Source organism: Rhodnius prolixus, unplaced genomic scaffold (assembly GCF_049639745.1).
Source record: "Rhodnius prolixus isolate KJV_2025 unplaced genomic scaffold, Rpr scaffold_9, whole genome shotgun sequence".
In the NCBI taxonomy this organism is placed as follows: Eukaryota; Metazoa; Arthropoda; class Insecta; order Hemiptera; family Reduviidae; genus Rhodnius; species Rhodnius prolixus.
The window spans coordinates 3,244,131-3,263,016 of NW_027411604.1; the positions used below are offsets into that span (position 1 = coordinate 3,244,131).

Below are 18,886 nucleotides of genomic sequence, written 5' to 3' on the forward strand. Positions count from 1 at the left end.
TTCTTTGATTTTTTTTTTTTTTGTTTTCTTTCGCTGTTGTCGTCTTTTTAAAGATAAGCAATTGTGTAAAGGACAGAACTTGAACAAAGGATCAGTTATACACATTTTACTTTCAAATTCTTCCAAGTAGTATCTTCAAACCCTTTTGTCGTACTCGGCAGGGGTACTGGGTAAAAACCCTAGAGTTGCAGTACAGGAAGCCAGATTGTTTTAGAGTATGGGCATTCAGCCTGCGCTTGCTATTGCCAGGAACGCAGAGTGACTGGTTGGATAGTCCAAGTAGGGGATCGCGAACTGATCCTAATTGGTTTAAAAGCTTGAAGAGCTGCGAGCCGAAGGTGAAAATTAATTTCTATGTAAAGCATTAACAAGTTTACAGAATAACGAAGGAGCCATTTCAAGGAAGTGAACTAGCCCCTGAATAAATATAGATACTTCCGGCAGCAGAACTCTCCTCAAATACGATTTAATTCCCCCCCTTTTATCATAGCGCCAAAAAAGAAAAGATCGGGAAACACATTCAAGAAAATTCAGCCACCAACTTTTCCGGAAGCACCCATTATTGAATTTTCCCAGATTCTGCCTATAGTTTCCAATTACAGTAAACTACAGCAGCCTGCATTACCACACAGCTTACTGGTATCTAGTTAATGCATAGAATAGAAACAAGAATCGTCAAGGACGCCCGCCCTCCCCTGCATCTTGGTACAGAGTACTTTTACGTAAGACTAAACCTGGAAAGCACCAAGTATTTCCTATACCAATATACCAAAAAACCACATCAACTTCACCGCAGAGCTACAAACAGGAAACTGGCTTAGTAGACTAAAAAAGCCAAAATACCTGCTGTACCGATTTCCGCTATTTTAAAACAGAAGCTTCCTGCTACTCGGTTTACAGCTGTTTTGTTGAGTTATTACCTAATAATTTTATAGATAAATATCGTTAATTTCTGATGACTAAAGTAGTTGATTCTATAACTAGATAAGAGAAGTGATTTTAATTATTTTCTTACTAAAAGCGAATTTTTGTAAGACATGAAAAGAATTTTCCTACCAGAAATCATCTGATTAAATGTTACGTGAAAGATTTACGTGAATCAATATACGAAGAAATAAATATCATTACCAATTTTTCAAAAAGCAAGAAAATTTGCTGTAAAGTTCTTGTTTTTTTTTTAAAGAAAATTTTGTTTAAATAATGCCAAATTTCCACATTTAATTTCCCCATTTTATATATCAGTACCCCGGAGGTACACAACACTACGTCATACATTAAATTTTTTACAGGAGAGCAAATGAAAGAGTTTTTTTTTCGCGTTTTTTCTTATTTGTAAGCCCACGGGAGTTATTTTGCTTACGAGTATATCTTTGGTAGATAACACAGATGCACATTAACAGGTGGTTGTAAATAAAAAAATTCATTTTGTATTGGATACATAAAAATCAGCGTTTCCCAACCCTTTTTTGGCTCGCTTAGACCACTTGGTACCACATCATGCTAAATTGTACCGCTTCGTAAAAATGATTGTATTTCGTGAAATTTGTTATTCCAAGAGTGTTATTTTACTATTACTATCTTTATTTGTATAAAGATACAATGTATCTGTTACAAAGGAGTTCATGTTCACTTTATAGACTTTGTAAAGTGTAAGATCTTAGTTTTAAAAATCTTTTTTAAATAATTAAAAATTGCGTACTTATTTTTCTCTTCAAAATTATTAATTAATTTACAAAGTTCTTCTTCAGGATTATTATATTTGTGCCCAAATCTTCTAAATTAATTTCTTTAAAAACATTCAACTACCTCTATAAGTACCAATGAAATTTAATGTTGCTTGGATAGAGCTTACTCCTTCACAATCAGTCTCTTTAAGCAGATCTTTACATAGTTATCATTTAAGTTCTGTCACATGATAATTCTATTAAATTTTCTTTAACTTTTATGGATAATGATGTAGCTTTTCCTAAATTTTCTTTGCTATATTTTCTCGTATATCTTGAGGCAGACTAACCTTATTACTGTATGTATAATATTATTAGAGCTTTTATTTTTTTTTAAAAATTGTGTCCGCTATTACTGATTATTTTTTCGCGTACCACAGGTTGGGAAACGCTGCATTAAATAAAGAAGTATTGAAAAAAATGGACTTAGTGATGGATACCTCCGTGGTACAGATATATTTTATTAAATTTAATCCAGACGCTCAAAACTGCGACTAAATACTCACGTTAACTCAAATAGATCGGAATTAAGCGGCCAAAGTCACAGTATTATCGATATGTTTACATTAACAGATCATTCAACTTTAAATAAACAAACGCACGAACCAAAATCAATGCCCAGAATTGAGAATCACTCAAAATTATCGATTTTCAAATCCAATAAAACCTCAAAAGAGGAAAACGTTTATTCCAGGGATGAAAACTCCCAATAGATAGGCACGAAGGCCAGTCTTACTTAACGCTTAAGAAACTCAAAAATTCTCTTCCTTTCATCCTCAACTATAACCCCTCTATTCAAAAGATGAGAGAGAAAGAAAAAACAGCCTCCCGCAGTGCACCAGAGCGTGTACTCTTCAGAAGAAATGACGACTACCCGCAGAGCAAGAAGATATCCTCCGACAGCCACAGTGTGAAAAGACTAGAAAAAAGAAGAAAGAGAACCTCTTGCCTTAGGGGCAGCTGACCCGAGACACAAATGTTGACCCTGATGCCCCCGCGGGTCCTACTAGGTATGTAAGAGGCGGTGTGGCAGGGATAAGAGTACAAAAGTCGTTTCTTCTTATAACCAACCGGTTCCGGGACACGCACACTCAGCACCGACCGCTGTTCATCCCCGGTCGGTCTCTTAACTAAGCTGGTTTTTCTCGCTGGGCACGAACTCCTTACAACATTATCTTCTATACTCTAAGCAACTTCTGCCTGTCAGGATCTTTTTTTTGTACATATATATATTCTCCACAGGTTAGCCAACCTTAAGTTTGATCATTACTAAGTAGATAAGATAAAAATTAACCGGATCATATCCTTCTAACTCAGGAATCGTAATTTGTAATAAAGTTTTAAGTTGTGCAAGAATGTTACTTTGAAAAAATAATAATAATAAAAAAAAAATAATTTTATACAGTACGTGATTAAAGTTTCGTTAATCATAGAATGCCCATTAAATAGTAACCTTTAATATAGTCATGTTCTCGAGGAAATTCCCTTTTTTTCAGAGAGTGCCTTGGGGAACAGGACCCATCCCGATTCCCAATAAATAGTAATGTTTTTTTGCTTTAAGAGAATATTATCAGTGATACAATTTTATTTAGTAATTTACTACCTGTATACATGTATAAAATGAGTAAATAGGAGGTAAATATGATGAACTGGTGCGGGAGGAGAGCAGGAAGAGAGCAGGGGGAGAGAAAATACACAGCGGTAGCACTCTCTATAGGAGAAGAATGACGTTTAGGTCTTCAGACCTCAAGGAAGTCGCGGGGCCACGTCGGCACGTATTATTAGGATTGTCAGAGGAGGCGAGAGACAGTACAAGAGGATTAGAACTAGTCGAGAGAGCAGTATAGAATTTTTTGGCGAGTTGGTTGTACGAATGCTGAGGATGTTGAGGTCGTTGTGAAGAGTAAGTGGTTAGTCATCGTAGAAAAGGAGCGTTAGCTATCTGTCGAAGAAGTTTTGACTGAAATGTCCTGTACTGTCCTGTATGTTTGGCTGTACCCCACAGCTCTAGTCCTGTAAGTCCACATAGGTTTTGAGGATAGTATTGTATATTAGGCGTTTGAGTTCTATGGGCAGTTTGGAGCGTCGTCCCAAGTAGTCCTATAAAGCAATTTTGCACGTTTTGTCATTGCTTGTCTTTTAAGTCTAGTATGTGGCTTCCACGTAAATCGTTTGTCTCTAAAGAGCCCAAGGTAGAGTGATACAAATAGAATAAATATATTTGTTTAAATAAATAACTTAGTTTCAATAGGATGAAAAAATAATTGCCATTTCAGTCGTGATACATTTATTCTGCCGCGAGCTTTCCACCTAGGGACTGGAGTCATCTTCAGGACTAGTTTACAAAGTAATATTTTTACATTACAGGGTTGGTTTGTCTTCTGTCTTGTCTGTTCATGGACATTTCATATGGCCTATTTATAGAGACCATGAACAGACAAGACAGAAGACAAACCAACCCTGTAATGTAAAAATATTACTTTGTAAACTAGCCCTGAAGATGACTCCAGTCCCTAGGTGGAAAGCTCGCGGCAGAATAAATGTATCACGACTGAAATGGCAATTATTTTTTCATCCTATTGAAACTATGAATCAGTCACCAAAAAGAATGAACAACAATAAATAACTTTCAGTATGATGAGAAACTGAAGGAAACATTATGAATTAATGAGAAATAATATTCATAAAATTAGAGCCCATGTTATCTTCTAAATACTCGTATATAGCCATGAGTAATGTCTCCTAATTTTAGTTTTTAACCATTAAATCGAATCAATCGATTATAATTTATTACAATCGATTTATCTCGATTTTATATATATATATATATATATATATATATGATATAAAACTCATAAATAAAACAGTTTACTTACATTTTCATGTTTAAAAAAGCATAACATTTTCAGCTCCCTGAAAACTCTTTTTGAGGATACCAGAGATTGAAATACATTGGGTAATTTTTTCAAGGCCACACGCCTGCCGTCTCGGGGATCGGTCACAGCCCTGAAACAATGTAGAACAAAATATTACAAGTTAATTCACTGGAAATAATTTTTTTTTTTTTTAAAGGTGCTTTGGGGACTTTTTTTTTAGGGAATACATAAATTTTCTTTCAAAAAGAAAAAGGAAAATCAATTTTAATCGATCAATGAAAAAAAAAAAACAAAAAAAAAAACAAGAGGAAACTGGAATATTTTATTTCGACTGGGTTCTGACTATGAGTTCCGACTATAAGTAAACACTAGAAACCGCTCAGCCGGAAGTAATCTATTTAAAATCTATAAAAAAAAGCCCAAAAAATTGATTCTGTAGAGATTTTGTACTCGATTCTGGGTTCGATCGATAGTTGTACCTAAACCGGATAACAAAGTTGAACTTCCGGCAAGTTTTCGTAATGCTAACACCACAAACTCCATCGACACACACACACACAGAGGAATCGATTTCTATTATCAATATTTTTACAAAAATTTATAATATAAAAGTAATAATTTATAATGTATGCCCCGGAGGTATACAATACTTTTTTTTTATTGTTTTCATTGATTTGCATCTGTACAAAGTATACATCTAGCAAAAGTGTAGTACAAAGAAACATTTGATTGTGCCACAAAGCTGGCTCAGTGCCACAACCAGGATGACAGGATAAGAGAAACTAGCCAGCGCTGGAACTCTCTAGGAACTTATTGGGGTTTAGCAAGCAATGAGGTCACATGGCCAGCGCCGTTTTAAGAGTGACGTGGAGGATTGTCAGGATCGGGACGATGTGGATAGTGATTGAGCCAGAGGATTTGGGGGTGATCACAGATAGTTTGCTGTGGAAATTTTAGGAATCGGGGGTGTGGATTAAATTCATTTACATACAGGAATATTGAGATCATGATGGAGGATGCGGTTGGAGACATAGAATGGCGGAGACTTTAGACTGGAAAGATTGGATAGGTTGGAAGTTGGATGGTTTTTGGCGGAGACCCCCCCCCCAAATTCTGCTCCATATGTCCCCATATTGGTCCGTAATAGTGTTTTGTAAAGTGTAAGTTTGTTTTGGTACGTTCATGGAGGATTTCGGTCCAAGGAGTCTCCTTAGTAGTCCGTAACGTCTGTTCAGTTCTTGTCTTTTAAGTCTTGTGTGAGGGTTCCAGGTTAGACGGCTGTCTAGGTAGAGCCCCACAATTCTGCTTCATATGTCCCCATATTGGTCCGTAATAGTGTTTTGTAAAGTGTAAGTTTGTTTTGGTACGTTCATGGAGGATTTCGGTCCAAGGAGTCTCCTTAGTAGTCCGTAACGTCTGTTCAGTTCTTGTCTTTTAAGTCTTGTGTGAGGGTTCCAGGTTAGACGGCTGTCTAGGTAGAGCCCCACAATTCTGCTTCATATGTCCCCATATTGGTCGTAATAGTGTTTTGTAAAGTGTAAGTTTGTTTTGGTACGTTGATGGAGGATTTTATATTTATACAACACTAAGTCCATTTTTTTCAAAATTTATTATTTTATAATCTTTCTAATACAATATTTCTATTTTTATTAGCCAACCATCACTTAAGGTGCTTCTATGTTACTTATTACCACTAAAGATTTAAGCAAAATAACTCCCTTGGACTTATAAGTAAGAAAAAACTCTTTCATTTGCTCTCCTGTAAAAAATTTAATGTATGACGTAGTGTTGTGTACCTCCGAGGTACCGGAGTATGAACATATTATGTTCATAGTTAATAGAAAATTCTAGGAGTTACCAAAAAAAAACAAAAACAAAAAAGTGACGTATTATTCATTAGAAAAACGGTTCTTCCGGTAAAGCGTACATACGTGCGTATTTCTTTACATACGTACACACACAATTGTACATAAATACATAACACAATCCAAGCATCTGTTTTGAAACTCAGAAGAACTTAAAAAAAAACCAGGGCATTTCTTAGTCGAAACTCTATGTAAGAAATCTTGACAAAACTTAATGGCATAGCTTTAAACAAACAGAATGGATAATTACAATAAACATTAAATACTTCCTGCAGGACTTTAAAACCCGGTTTACTCTATATAAAAATAAAAATAAAAAAACTAAGTACAGTTAAAAAAAGAAAAAGAAGCTAATAGAAATGTGAAACAGCTAAAGGGTAACGGACTTAGAAGGATTGCACCATTCGGACAAGTTGGAGACGGAAGAAAAACATGAATGCAGAAGAAGGCACAGTTAGCGGGACCTAGAGTCAGCTAGCTCTAAGCGGGTAGGGGGAGGAAGGGAGGTTAAGTGACAACAGGACTTAGGAGCCTCTTCCCACAAGTACGAAGGTGCTTTTACAACTTAGTTATGAAGGCCAACGTACTTAGGGTGATGGGCAATGGATGTGGATATAATTTCTGCCTTTCCTGTGTTACTCGAGTTTGCTAAACAGGAAATATGTGTGAAGTAAGATGACTTAGGTAAGGCGAAGGAGTTTTGCAGTTTTATTTCCACTTACAGCTAGTAAAAGGAAGTAATACGATCCCCTGATATGCGAAAAAGACTAGTTTTTAGGGTGTAGTCCTCGTATGATGCTGCCAAGAAAACATCCTATACAAGTGAAGTCAATAGAAAAGCTCAAACCTGAAATTCCATTTAAAGGCACCGCTTTTTTGCTTCCGTTACAAAGTTTTCCGGTCGAAAATCCGGTAACCGTAAATGCTCACCCCATTCTTATTGACACCGCTAGTAAAAGTAAAAAAAAGAAAAAAAAAAAAGTAAAGTAATGCCAATTTTTTTAGGCGGACTTAACGTCCAACTAGAGGGGAGAATTCATTTTAGAAAATGCACGTACAAACATGAAATACAGTAGATGACTAGATATAAGACGTAATTTTTGTTTTTTTGTTTAAAGTATTTATAAAAAATAATTAGAAGTTCTTATTTGTACGAAGAAGGAAACATAAAAACTGAAAAGCAGTAACATAAAAAGTTTAAGTTTAAAATGTAGCAGATAAACACGTAGCCTAAGATTGTGGTTAAAAGAGGAACGGAAAGAGAGGACTTTAATATACCAAGGAGTGCACTGAGTTGTAAAACATCATCAAATATGCTAAGAGCTTAGCATGCAACCCATGGAGACATGACTCATGAAACAAAGAGACATATACAGCCGGGAATATGGTGTATACGTTGTTAACCAGTGGTGCCAACTTAAAACTGTAAATACTAAAAAAATAAGTCAGCAACTTCCTGGCCAGTTTCAACTTAAACAAAAAAAACTTTTAAGTTTTCTCCAGATAAGTCCTAATGTGTGCTTAGACAAAGAGAGGTAATCAGATATGAACATGCTGTCGCATTTCTGTTATCTTAAGCAGATCTTATACTTTTGTGGGTTTCAAAGAGTATAGTTTAAAATTAAGCACATTTTCGCCAATAAGAAACCAAGTCCAGGTACTTAATCCTAATTCTTTACAAAGACCTCAACACCCCATTCGTACAACTTGCCAAGACGAAATATCGTTAAGTTCGATACAACTCTCTCTATTGACTCTAATCCTTTCGTACAGAATCACGCCTCTACTGCCTTCCTGGCGATATCCACCATGCCACAATAAATCGCCAGTGACCCCCAAAACTTCCTTGAAGGTTTGAAGAACATCCTCATCATTGATTTCCTGTAGAGAGTGCAACTGCTCGGCAGTTTCTCTCCTTCTGCTCTTTACGTACATTATTTACTACATCTTCTCTCATAAGCCCCGGCATTGCTTTCATCTGATTGCCACCACAACGAGTATTATCTCCATAGTTTTTGGCGAAATGAGAGCCCCCAAGGAGTGATCAAGTTTTCAAGAACTACAACCACCCACAGGAAATCTAGTTATTTCCCAACCTAAACTAAATTAGGTTTAGTCAAAACTATCCAATAAAAACGATGAGGTAACCACTCACTTCCCTTGGACATAGGTTGTTTTTTTTATGGTTGTTTCAAAAACAAATAATAAAAACAACGAACTATGCCAATCTTATAAAGCCGTACTTTCATTTAAAAGGCAAAATTTTGTAAACGAATCAGAAATGTGGACAAAACAGCACAACGTCATCAAAAAATATAAAGGGTTTTTCACTTTTCGCATGTCACTAGGTATACAGAAAATATAATAGTTAAAAATAAGGCGTCACGATAGCCGAGCGGTTAGAGGCTAGACCCGCAAAGCTAAGATGTATTGCGGTACTAGGCTATATTCCCCGGTCCATACCTGTAATGGTTAATATGAGAAATTAGCAGTAAAAAACGCTAGTCGCCATGGTAGCCGAGCGGTTAGAGGCTAGACCCGCAAAGCTAAGATGTATTGCGGTACTAGGCTATATTCCCCGGTCCATACCTTTAATGGTTAATATGAGAAATTAGCAGTAAAAAACGCTAGTCGCCACGATAGCCGAGCGGTTAGAGGCTAGACCCGCAAAGCTAAGATGTATTGCGGTACTAGGCTATATTCCCCGGTCTATACCTTTAATGGTTAATATGAGAAATTTGCAGTAAAGTATGTTTGCTAGTCGCCACGGTAGCCGAGCGGTTAGAGGCTAGACCCGCAAAGCTAAGATGTATTGCGGTACTAGGCTATATTCCCAGGCTATACCTTTAATGGTTAATATGAGAAATTTACAGTAAAGTATGTTTGCTAGTCGCCACGATAGCCGAGCGGTTAGAGGCGAGACCTACAAAGCTAAGATGTATTGCGGTGCTAGGCTATATTCCCAGGCTATACCTTTAATGGCTAATATGAGAAATTTACAGTAAAGTATGTTTGCTAGTCGCCTCCGTCCACGACACCTAATTCGGTTGTTGGGCGTAAAGCCCCGCCTGAAAAAAATAGGCAATTACTTTACTTTTAATAGTTAAAAATAATTCTGGGGATGAATCACAGGAAATAATTCTATAAAATCACAATATCAACTCCTCTCTGGCTATCGTCTGAGTCATACTCCTGGGCGATCTACTGTGACGTATGTCCGTGTAATATCAGGAGGTTGAGGAAAAAAAAAAAAACGTGGAAAATTATTTGCTGACGCTTTTCTCCATAACTTATTGGATTTTCTTTTTTTTAAAGCATTCGCTAACCTACGCACTTTCCAAACAGGATTACTGCCTTCTCGTATATACATATTGATTTGGGCGGCGGGGGTGGGGGCAAAGAAGAAAGGAATTTATTACATACAGATAAGCATAGAGGCCCTTCTGGGTAATACGTCAGAGTTCTTCTTTCACCATAACTCTCGTTCTCTCTCTCTCTCTAATCTTACGTCACTCAGACTTGGTGAATATAACTAGCACTACCACTATTTGATCTTTCTATCAAGATTACCTTTTATTCAGCCAGTAATATTTAGCCTCACGAATCACCTTACTGGCTTGGCATTTTAAATATTCTCCTATCTTTTATTTAGTACAATACATTTTTTTTTCTTTGAAATTTCAATATCAAATTCTGCAATCAATACCATCTTACTTTTCTTGTTCATCCATCCAAAACCCTGACCGGATAACCTATTTACGTATACACTGGAGAGCCAAATTTCATTTCGTGAGATTCTTTTGCAATATTTTATTTTTTGCTACGGTCTACTGTAATAGTAACAGCAAAATATCTGTTGAGAGCACCCAAACTACTTTTAGAGTTTTACAGCTACTTATTCAGAGTACTCACGACGAATTATTGGTGGCTTGGATAATTTTAGCAACTTTCATTACACCTGAGTATTATCTGGTGATTTAAATCATGAATGATTAAAACTTAATTCATCATTAATTCAATTAGTTTTTTTTTTTTTTTTTTTTTTTTGGCATTGGCTTCCGCCATACAGCCAGCATCGTCTAGGTGCTTATCACTAGAATATCACTCACTCTCCATTCTTACCTACAAATACATTCGCTTCACACATTCATCATTCTACTATATACTGCTATTTACATAAACTACTGCTAATGGATGGAGCAGCACTCTGTGCTCCTGCCATCCTTATAGCTTAACCAAAATTAAAATCACGTAATCCTTCTCTAAGCATTTTCTTCCATTCATTCTAATTCGGCTATAGCTTTTAAATACATTCATATTTCATTGCTAGCTCTGCTATCGACTTAAGCACATAAATGTTGGTGGAGAATATAATGTCTTCGTAGCGAAATGGTGCATCTAAATACCTCTATATGTCGTCAAACATTAGTTTTGTTAATTACAATCTTGTGAATAGTGTACAATAGTTTTTTTGGGGGTATAAGTTATTAATTACATATTAACAACGTTAAAATGGTAACAATACCTAAAGTCAGGGAAGGGATTAGCTGTGAGGTTAGCATACTGGACTCCCACGCGGAGGTCCCGGGTTCGAATCCAGCAGCTGACCCTTAGATTTTCTCTTCCTAGGAGCTTCTTACAGCTCACTGTCCGGTGATGGACAGTGTTGTCTGTAACGAGAGAACACTGTCCGGAGGCCGGCAGTGCACTGGAAAAAGCTCCAGGCGCTAATGACCTCAGCGCCAAAAAAAAAAAAAAAATACCTAAAGTCTCATTCTGTAAATCTGTTGAAGAAATAAAGTGAGTTGTTTTTTGCTAAAAAGATGGAACGCGTCTCCTGGCTAGCTGGCAGTTTGTACTCACTAAAGCCAGGGGTGTCAAACTCAATTTAAAAACTGGCCAATTGGTGCTACAGGCAAGATTCACGTGGGCCACATCACGTTTACAAATTTTGTTAAATCTATATTCTGAAACGAGGATTCAAGAATATGGACAAGATAATTAATACCATATAATTGTATTTATAAAACGAAAATTATTCTTTTTTTACCTCGAAACTTGCAACCAGCGATTTCCTCGTACAAGTTTTTGATATATATGGTTTCAAACACTGAGAACGTAAGAATATATTTTGGGAATTCCTACTTCTTTTTGTCTTTTAAAAAAAACCGAATCATTCTGGAATTCCACTTAGAGTGGCAGAGACATATCGCTAGCTACACCCAAACATCGCCGGAACTGAGTCAGCGTGTTTATATACACGTCCACAGGCCTTCAGGCTGGGCTACGTGTATACTCACTCGTCTTCAGGCAGCTAAAGGGTTAACAAGGGAGGGAATTGTGGGTAAAATAGTGCCTTGATCTTCCCTAAGCCCTAATTTTTACGTCATAACAATTTTTTTTTTTGTTTTTCTATTTTCATTTTATTTCAGAACATCGTGGGGTACCAAAAAATTATCCCAGGGGGGGGGCGCTAGTTTGACACCACCTGATCTAAGCGTATACATGCATGTGTCCTTTATTATGCGTGAGCAATATTAAGATCAATTCTACATAACTGAACTATTTAGTGTGCCTTGTCACCATCAGTACGCATTCTTCCTTTATGCTGTCTTTATTGTCAACTTCTTTGAGATTTTTATTTATTCTTTTTATTATATTTCCTTTAACATAATTTGTAAGTTTTTTTTTACTACTATTATGTACTTTTTTTTCTAGAATAACTTTGTTTTGTTAAGTATAAATGCGTGAAAACTATGAAATGTCACGTTCGTAACTTGAGTGACAAAATTATAATTTTTTTTTTGTTCTGTTTTGTCACAAAATTCTTCCGTTTGATGTTTTTATTCAGCCCCACTTTTGTATTTCAATATAGTGATGAATAAAATAAAAAAAATAGTTAATTTCAGCTAGATTCGCATAGATCAAACGATATCCGAAGCTGAAATCGATTAGGAGAAAAAAGTCGGGAAGAGTTTATAATAAATCAAGCTCTAAAAAGCTCCAGATCTTCCTCTTTCGATCTCTCATTCCCAGCATCACCTCTATGCTGATGATTTTCAGATTTATCTATCCTTTTCCCCGTCGGATTTGTTTGAAGCTGTGTTTAAACTTCAAGAAGACCTCAATAATATCTCAGCATGGGCCACGAAAATAAGCTTGCCCTGAATGTAGAAAAGACCAAAGCTATAGTTATTGGCTCCAACCCACTCCTTAAATCATTGGCTCCTCTTCCTAATCTTTTCCTTTACAATACCCCAATAAAATATTGTTCCTCTGTGAAAAACCTTGGTATCACTTTCGATCAAAACCTATCCTGGAAAAACCATGTTTCCCAAATCTCTCGTCGTTCCATCCATATCCTTAAGCAGTTTAATAGTTCCCGTCACCTTTTTCCAATTAAGACCCGGCAACTCCTAGTTTCCTCTCTTATATTCCCCCATTTCGACTATGGTTGTTTAGTGTATGGCGGTCTTTCTGGTGATATTGAAGCTAAGCTTAAGCGCCTCATGAACTGCTTCATAAGATTTATTTTCAGCATTTCCAGAGACTCTCGCATTTCGCACTGCTACGATGAGTTGAAGTGGCTTTTTCCTGTCTATCGCCGCCAATATTTTTTGGCTTCTTTCCTTTTTCAAGTCATCCAGTCTCAAAGGCCTTCCTATATTTTTCAACTCCTTAAGTTTAAATCCTCCATCCATTCCCGTAACACTAGATCTCGCTCATCTGATCTCTATATTCCCTCTCACCGTACCTCATCCTTTGACTAGTCCTTCCTTATACGTGCTACCTCTCTCTGGAACTCCTTGCCTTCATCTGTCCGCCATGCTCCTACCCTATCCATTTTTAAATCCCGTCTATTCAGTTATCTACTTTCTATTCAGCTTCCTCCGAAATTCTAATTGTTTTAATTTATTTCCTTAATTTCTGCTGTTTTATTATTTTATTTTTACTTTCGTTTTCACTTATTATATTTTCACTTTTGTAAATACTTATTTATTTATTTAATTTCTGTATAATCACAGGCCAAACTGTTAAGGCCTCTATTTGTTCCTGTATTTATTCTTAGGGGACAATTCCCCCAGAATAATAAATTTCTTTTCTATTTCTATAATTACGACTACTTCTGACTAAGTTAAGTTCTTTTGTTTAGTCTTGTAAAATAATTGGTATAAATAACAGCTGGAACTTAAGTTATGCTGAACAAATGATAAGTAGCCAATAAAATTAATTGCGTCTATGAGAACATATGTTTCTATAACGTAACACACGAACATTCCTCACGGAACCTGTTTCTGGTTCAATAATATTTGTTAACTATTTTTTTCCTTTTTAATGATTTAAGGCGCGTCATCATCTGGAGGTTATTGGCGCCCGAAGCTTTTATTCAGTGCATTGCCGGCCTCCGGACAGTGTTCTCTCGTTTCAGACAACACTGTCCATCACTGGATAGTGAGCTGTAAGAAGCTCCTAGGAAGAGAAAATCTAAGGGTCAGCAGCTGGATCCAGAACCCGGGACCTCCGCGTGGGAGTCCAGTACCAATTGTTAACTATTATTAAAAAGTAAAGCAAAGTAATCGCCTATTTTTTTCAGGCGGGGCTTAACGTCCAACTACCTAAATTAGGTGTCGTGGACGGAGGCGACTAGCAAACATACTTTACTGCAATTTTCTCATATTAACCATTAAAGGTATAGACCGGGGGAATATAGCCTAGTACCGCAATACATCTTAGCTTTGCGGGTCTCGCCTCTAACCGCTCGGCTACCGTGGCGACTAGCAAACATACTTTACTGCAAATTTCTCATATTAACCATTAAAGGTATAGACCGGGGGAATATAGCCTAGTACCGCAATACATCTTAGCTTTGCGGGTCTAGCCTCTAACCGCTCGGCTACCGTGGCGACTAGCAAACATACTTTACTGCAATTTTCTCATATTAACCATTAAAGGTATAGACCGGGGGAATATAGCCTAGTACCGCAATACATCTTAGCTTTGCGGGTCTAGCCTCTAACCGCTCGGCTACCGTGGCGACTAGCAAACATACTTTACTGTAAATTTCTCGTATTAACCATTAAAGGTATAGACCGGGGAATATAGCCTAGTACCGCAATACATCTTAGCTTTGCGGGTCTAGCCTCTAACCACTCGGCTACCGTGGCGACTAGCAAACATACTTTACTGTAAATTTCTCGTATTAACCATTAAAGGTATAGACCGGGGAATATAGCCTAGTACCGCAATACATCTTAGCTTTGCGGGTCTAGCCTCTAACCACTCGGCTACCGTGGCGACTAGCAAACATACTTTACTGTAAATTTCTCGTATTAACCATTAAAGGTATAGACCGGGGAATATAGCCTAGTACCGCAATACATCTTAGCTTTGCGGGTCTAGCCTCTAACCGCTCGGCTACCGTGGCGACTAGCAAACATACTTTACTGCAATTTTCTCATATTAACCATTAAAGGTATAGACCGGGGGAATATAGCCTAGTACCGCAATACATCTTAGCTTTGCGGGTCTAGCCTCTAACCGCTCGGCTACCGTGGCGACTAGCAAACATACTTTACTGCAATTTTCTCATATTAACCATTAAAGGTATAGACCGGGGGAATATAGCCTAGTACCGCAATACATCTTAGCTTTGCGGGTCTAGCCTCTAACCGCTCGGCTACCGTGGCGACTAGCAAACATACTTTACTGTAAATTTCTCGTATTAACCATTAAAGGTATAGACCGGGGAATATAGCCTAGTACCGCAATACATCTTAGCTTTGCGGGTCTCGCCTCTAACCGCTCGGCTACCGTGGCGACTAGCAAACATACTTTACTGCAAATTTCTCATATTAACCATTAAAGGTATAGACCGGGGGAATATAGCCTAGTACCGCAATACATCTTAGCTTTGCGGGTCTAGCCTCTAACCGCTCGGCTACCGTGGCGACTAGCAAACATACTTTACTGCAATTTTCTCATATTAACCATTAAAGGTATAGACCGGGGGAATATAGCCTAGTACCGCAATACATCTTAGCTTTGCGGGTCTAGCCTCTAACCGCTCGGCTACCGTGGCGACTAGCAAACATACTTTACTGTAAATTTCTCGTATTAACCATTAAAGGTATAGACTGGGGAATATAGCCTAGTACCGCAATACATCTTAGCTTTGCGGGTCTAGCCTCTAACCACTCGGCTACCGTGGCGACTAGCAAACATACTTTACTGTAAATTTCTCGTATTAACCATTAAAGGTATAGACCGGGGAATATAGCCTAGTACCGCAATACATCTTAGCTTTGCGGGTCTAGCCTCTAACCGCTCGGCTACCGTGGCGACTAGCAAACATACTTTACTGCAATTTTCTCATATTAACCATTAAAGGTATAGACCGGGGGAATATAGCCTAGTACCGCAATACATCTTAGCTTTGCGGGTCTAGCCTCTAACCGCTCGGCTACCGTGGCGACTAGCAAACATACTTTACTGTAAATTTCTCGTATTAACCATTAAAGGTATAGACTGGGGAATATAGCCTAGTACCGCAATACATCTTAGCTTTGCGGGTCTAGCCTCTAACCGCTCGGCTACCGTGGCGACTAGCAAACATACTTTACTGTAAATTTCTCGTATTAACCATTAAAGGTATAGACCGGGGAATATAGCCTAGTACCGCAATACATCTTAGCTTTGCAGGTCAAGCATCTAAACGCTCGGCTATCGTGGCGACTAGCAAACATACTTTACTGTAAATTTCTCGTATTAACCATTAAAGGTATAGACCGGGGAATATAGCCTAGTACCGCAATACATCTTAGCTTTGCGGGTCTAGCCTATAACCGCTCGGCTACCGTGGCGACTAGCAAACGTACTTTACTGTAAATTTTTTTTATTAACCATTAAATAAAATCCAAGGCCTAAGACCGGGAATCGAACCTAGTACCACAATACATAACTATTATTATGGTTTTTATATACAAAGAGAAGTGAGGGGAAAGAGTTATTTAAACGTAAACGCTTCTAAACACATGTAGGAGGATAGTTCTTCCCTATTAGACTCCCACTTTCAAACTCCTGACTCCTGACTCCTGCTCCAGCTCCCCCTCTAAAAAAAGCCAGACTACATTAAAAATATATCTCAGATTCTTCCTGCGGAGATAGATCCAAACAGCAACCTAACTATCGCTTACACTCCCCACTCTTAAAATACGTACTACCTAAATACCCCGGAATGCTGGTACAACCAATCCCCCCACCATTTCTTCCGTTTTTTAAAAAAAATAGTTTGCATGAGTGTGTTTCAAGATAGGGCACGCTCCCTTAGGCAAAAACCAAGGACACCCAATAATCATTTACTATTTAAAATCAAGGACAAAGTTTTGTTATTTTCAAGGTTTTCAGTAACTATTTTAGTTTAGTTCGTCTGTCAGTGTTTTGATGGTTCGCTGGAGGAGACAATATTTCACGCTTAACTCTGTGGACTTCCTCCACCCCGCCCCCCACCCACCAAACCGGACGTGAAATTAGGACTCAGTACTATTATCTTACTAGATTCCATGACATGGTTACCTAGATATTAGTATTATTATACTACATGGTTAGTTTTGAAGATTTTCCGTACTTAATGGTTGGATAAGGGAAATACAGAAGATCGCGCCATTGATTTTTCACCGGAGTATCTTTTTTTGAGGTCCTCTTAGACCAGAAAAGTGGTTTTCATTAAATAGTCTGTAGGTCAGAGTGTGTTTCCACTGTAACCAAATAACGGAAAATGGCAGAAAATCCAATTTTCTTCAAAAATCTCACCATTGGCACTTTGTTAAATACTTTTTTTTCTTAGTTCTTCAGGAGGAACTGCAAAAGCAATCCTCTTCTGTAAAGTGCTACCGTAGAATTAAAATAATTCACTGTTTTGGTAGTTTTTAACGATACGTACTAGAATTACAAACCAAATGGATTACACATTAAAAAGATCGAACAGGTAAGATGGATAAATACTAAATGCATTTACTGCCTTATTTAATTAGATAAAAAAAACTGTCGCAGAAGTCGTTAGTGTACCACAAAAATCCGTTTAACCTAGAAAGATGTCCTGGCCACCAATTCCAGTATTGCACATCTAAACGCTATTTTAATTAATTATCATTAAAGTCTGGCAATCATCGCACGATAAGCTGCATCGTTTAACGATTTTACAATTTAAGCTTCTTTTTTTTTTGTGGCCACATTTTCTATTTTAATAAAAGGAAGTGATAAGCCCAATCTTTTTTAAGGTCGCTAGAAAGCGAACAATACGTGTTGCAATTGTGTGTATAACTGAAACCGAAAAATATGCTTATTCCTCTACTTCTTTTCGAAGACATTGAAGCCCATGAAGGGGAATTTTCCAATAGAGGTCCCAAGACTTATTAAAAGTTTTTGCAGCGTAGGGTTGTCGGCCCTGCTACCCAGCCTCCTGAAACCATGGGGATTAATTAAAGGGTTTACACCCTTCGTCGATCTCAAGGGTATGTAGGAAGGTAGCCCTTGGGTGTGTATTGTGTGTGCCTTGGTGTGCTTGTTTAGGTAACTGCAATTGTGTCCCTATTGTATAGTGAAAGTGCATGGAGTACTGTGCTAGGAACCCGTGGGATTGCAACACCCAAGGAGGCTGCATGCAACAGCCACCCACCCCCCTGCGGGAACAGACAAATGTACAGGAAGTTACTCGCAAATATAACTTTACATTTTGATTCGATTCCTCCATCATTGACTTAGCGTATAAAATTGCTCAAACGGAAGTTACGTTCACAGATTTTTCACTATTTTAGGTATTTTTTTTTTTTTTTTTTTTAAATGGCTTCAAAAATTTGCTTGCAGCTTAATACACAAATTAGTGATATTTTTGGAATCAAGGTAATTAGAGACTTCATCGAAATATCTAACCAAGAAAAGACTTCCAAAAAAAAATGATATTTCCGTCCAAAAAAAAATGATATTTCCGTCCAAAAAAAAAAGATATTTCCGTTCAAAAACAAATGATATAAACAAATTTCACACAATCGCTATACTTTTGTCTAGAAAATGAAAAGAAACAAGTTTCCTCACATGACCGATTATAATTTTTATGAACGTCATCATTTTTATGTTTTAACAAAAGTAACTCTCGGCAAAAATATTTCTTACAATGACGTAACGAATGGTTATCCTTGGTAAGATCTGGTGTTACAGCATTCATTTATTTATATTTATTTACTAGTTATTAGTGGAGTTAATGGTAGTAGTTTTTTTACCCATGATGACACAATTCCAATGACGTTATGCACTATTAATTAAAGAAACTAAAAATAAGAACGCTATTTTTTTTTTTATTAATTGAAGGCGGGTCAACATCTGACGTCACTGGTGTTCTCTCACAAAAGTGATGTACACAGTCCAC

The 18,886-nt window shown here is 37.3% G+C and overlaps 1 protein-coding gene across 2 annotated transcripts in view; it reads right to left on the minus strand.

Moving 5' to 3' along the window:
- The window catches only part of nmo (serine/threonine-protein kinase nemo), a 283,418-nt gene that overhangs the window by 122,718 nt on the left and 141,814 nt on the right, over nt 1-18,886 (minus strand). For both annotated transcript variants that reach the window (XR_012458383.1, XM_074127876.1), the window contains exon 2: nt 4,601-4,730. Coding sequence is in view for 1 of the 2 variants with exons in the window: in XM_074127876.1 (XP_073983977.1) it covers nt 4,601-4,730 (130 nt within the window). In the remaining variant the exon portion in view is untranslated. The remainder of the gene's footprint in view (nt 1-4,600; nt 4,731-18,886) is intronic.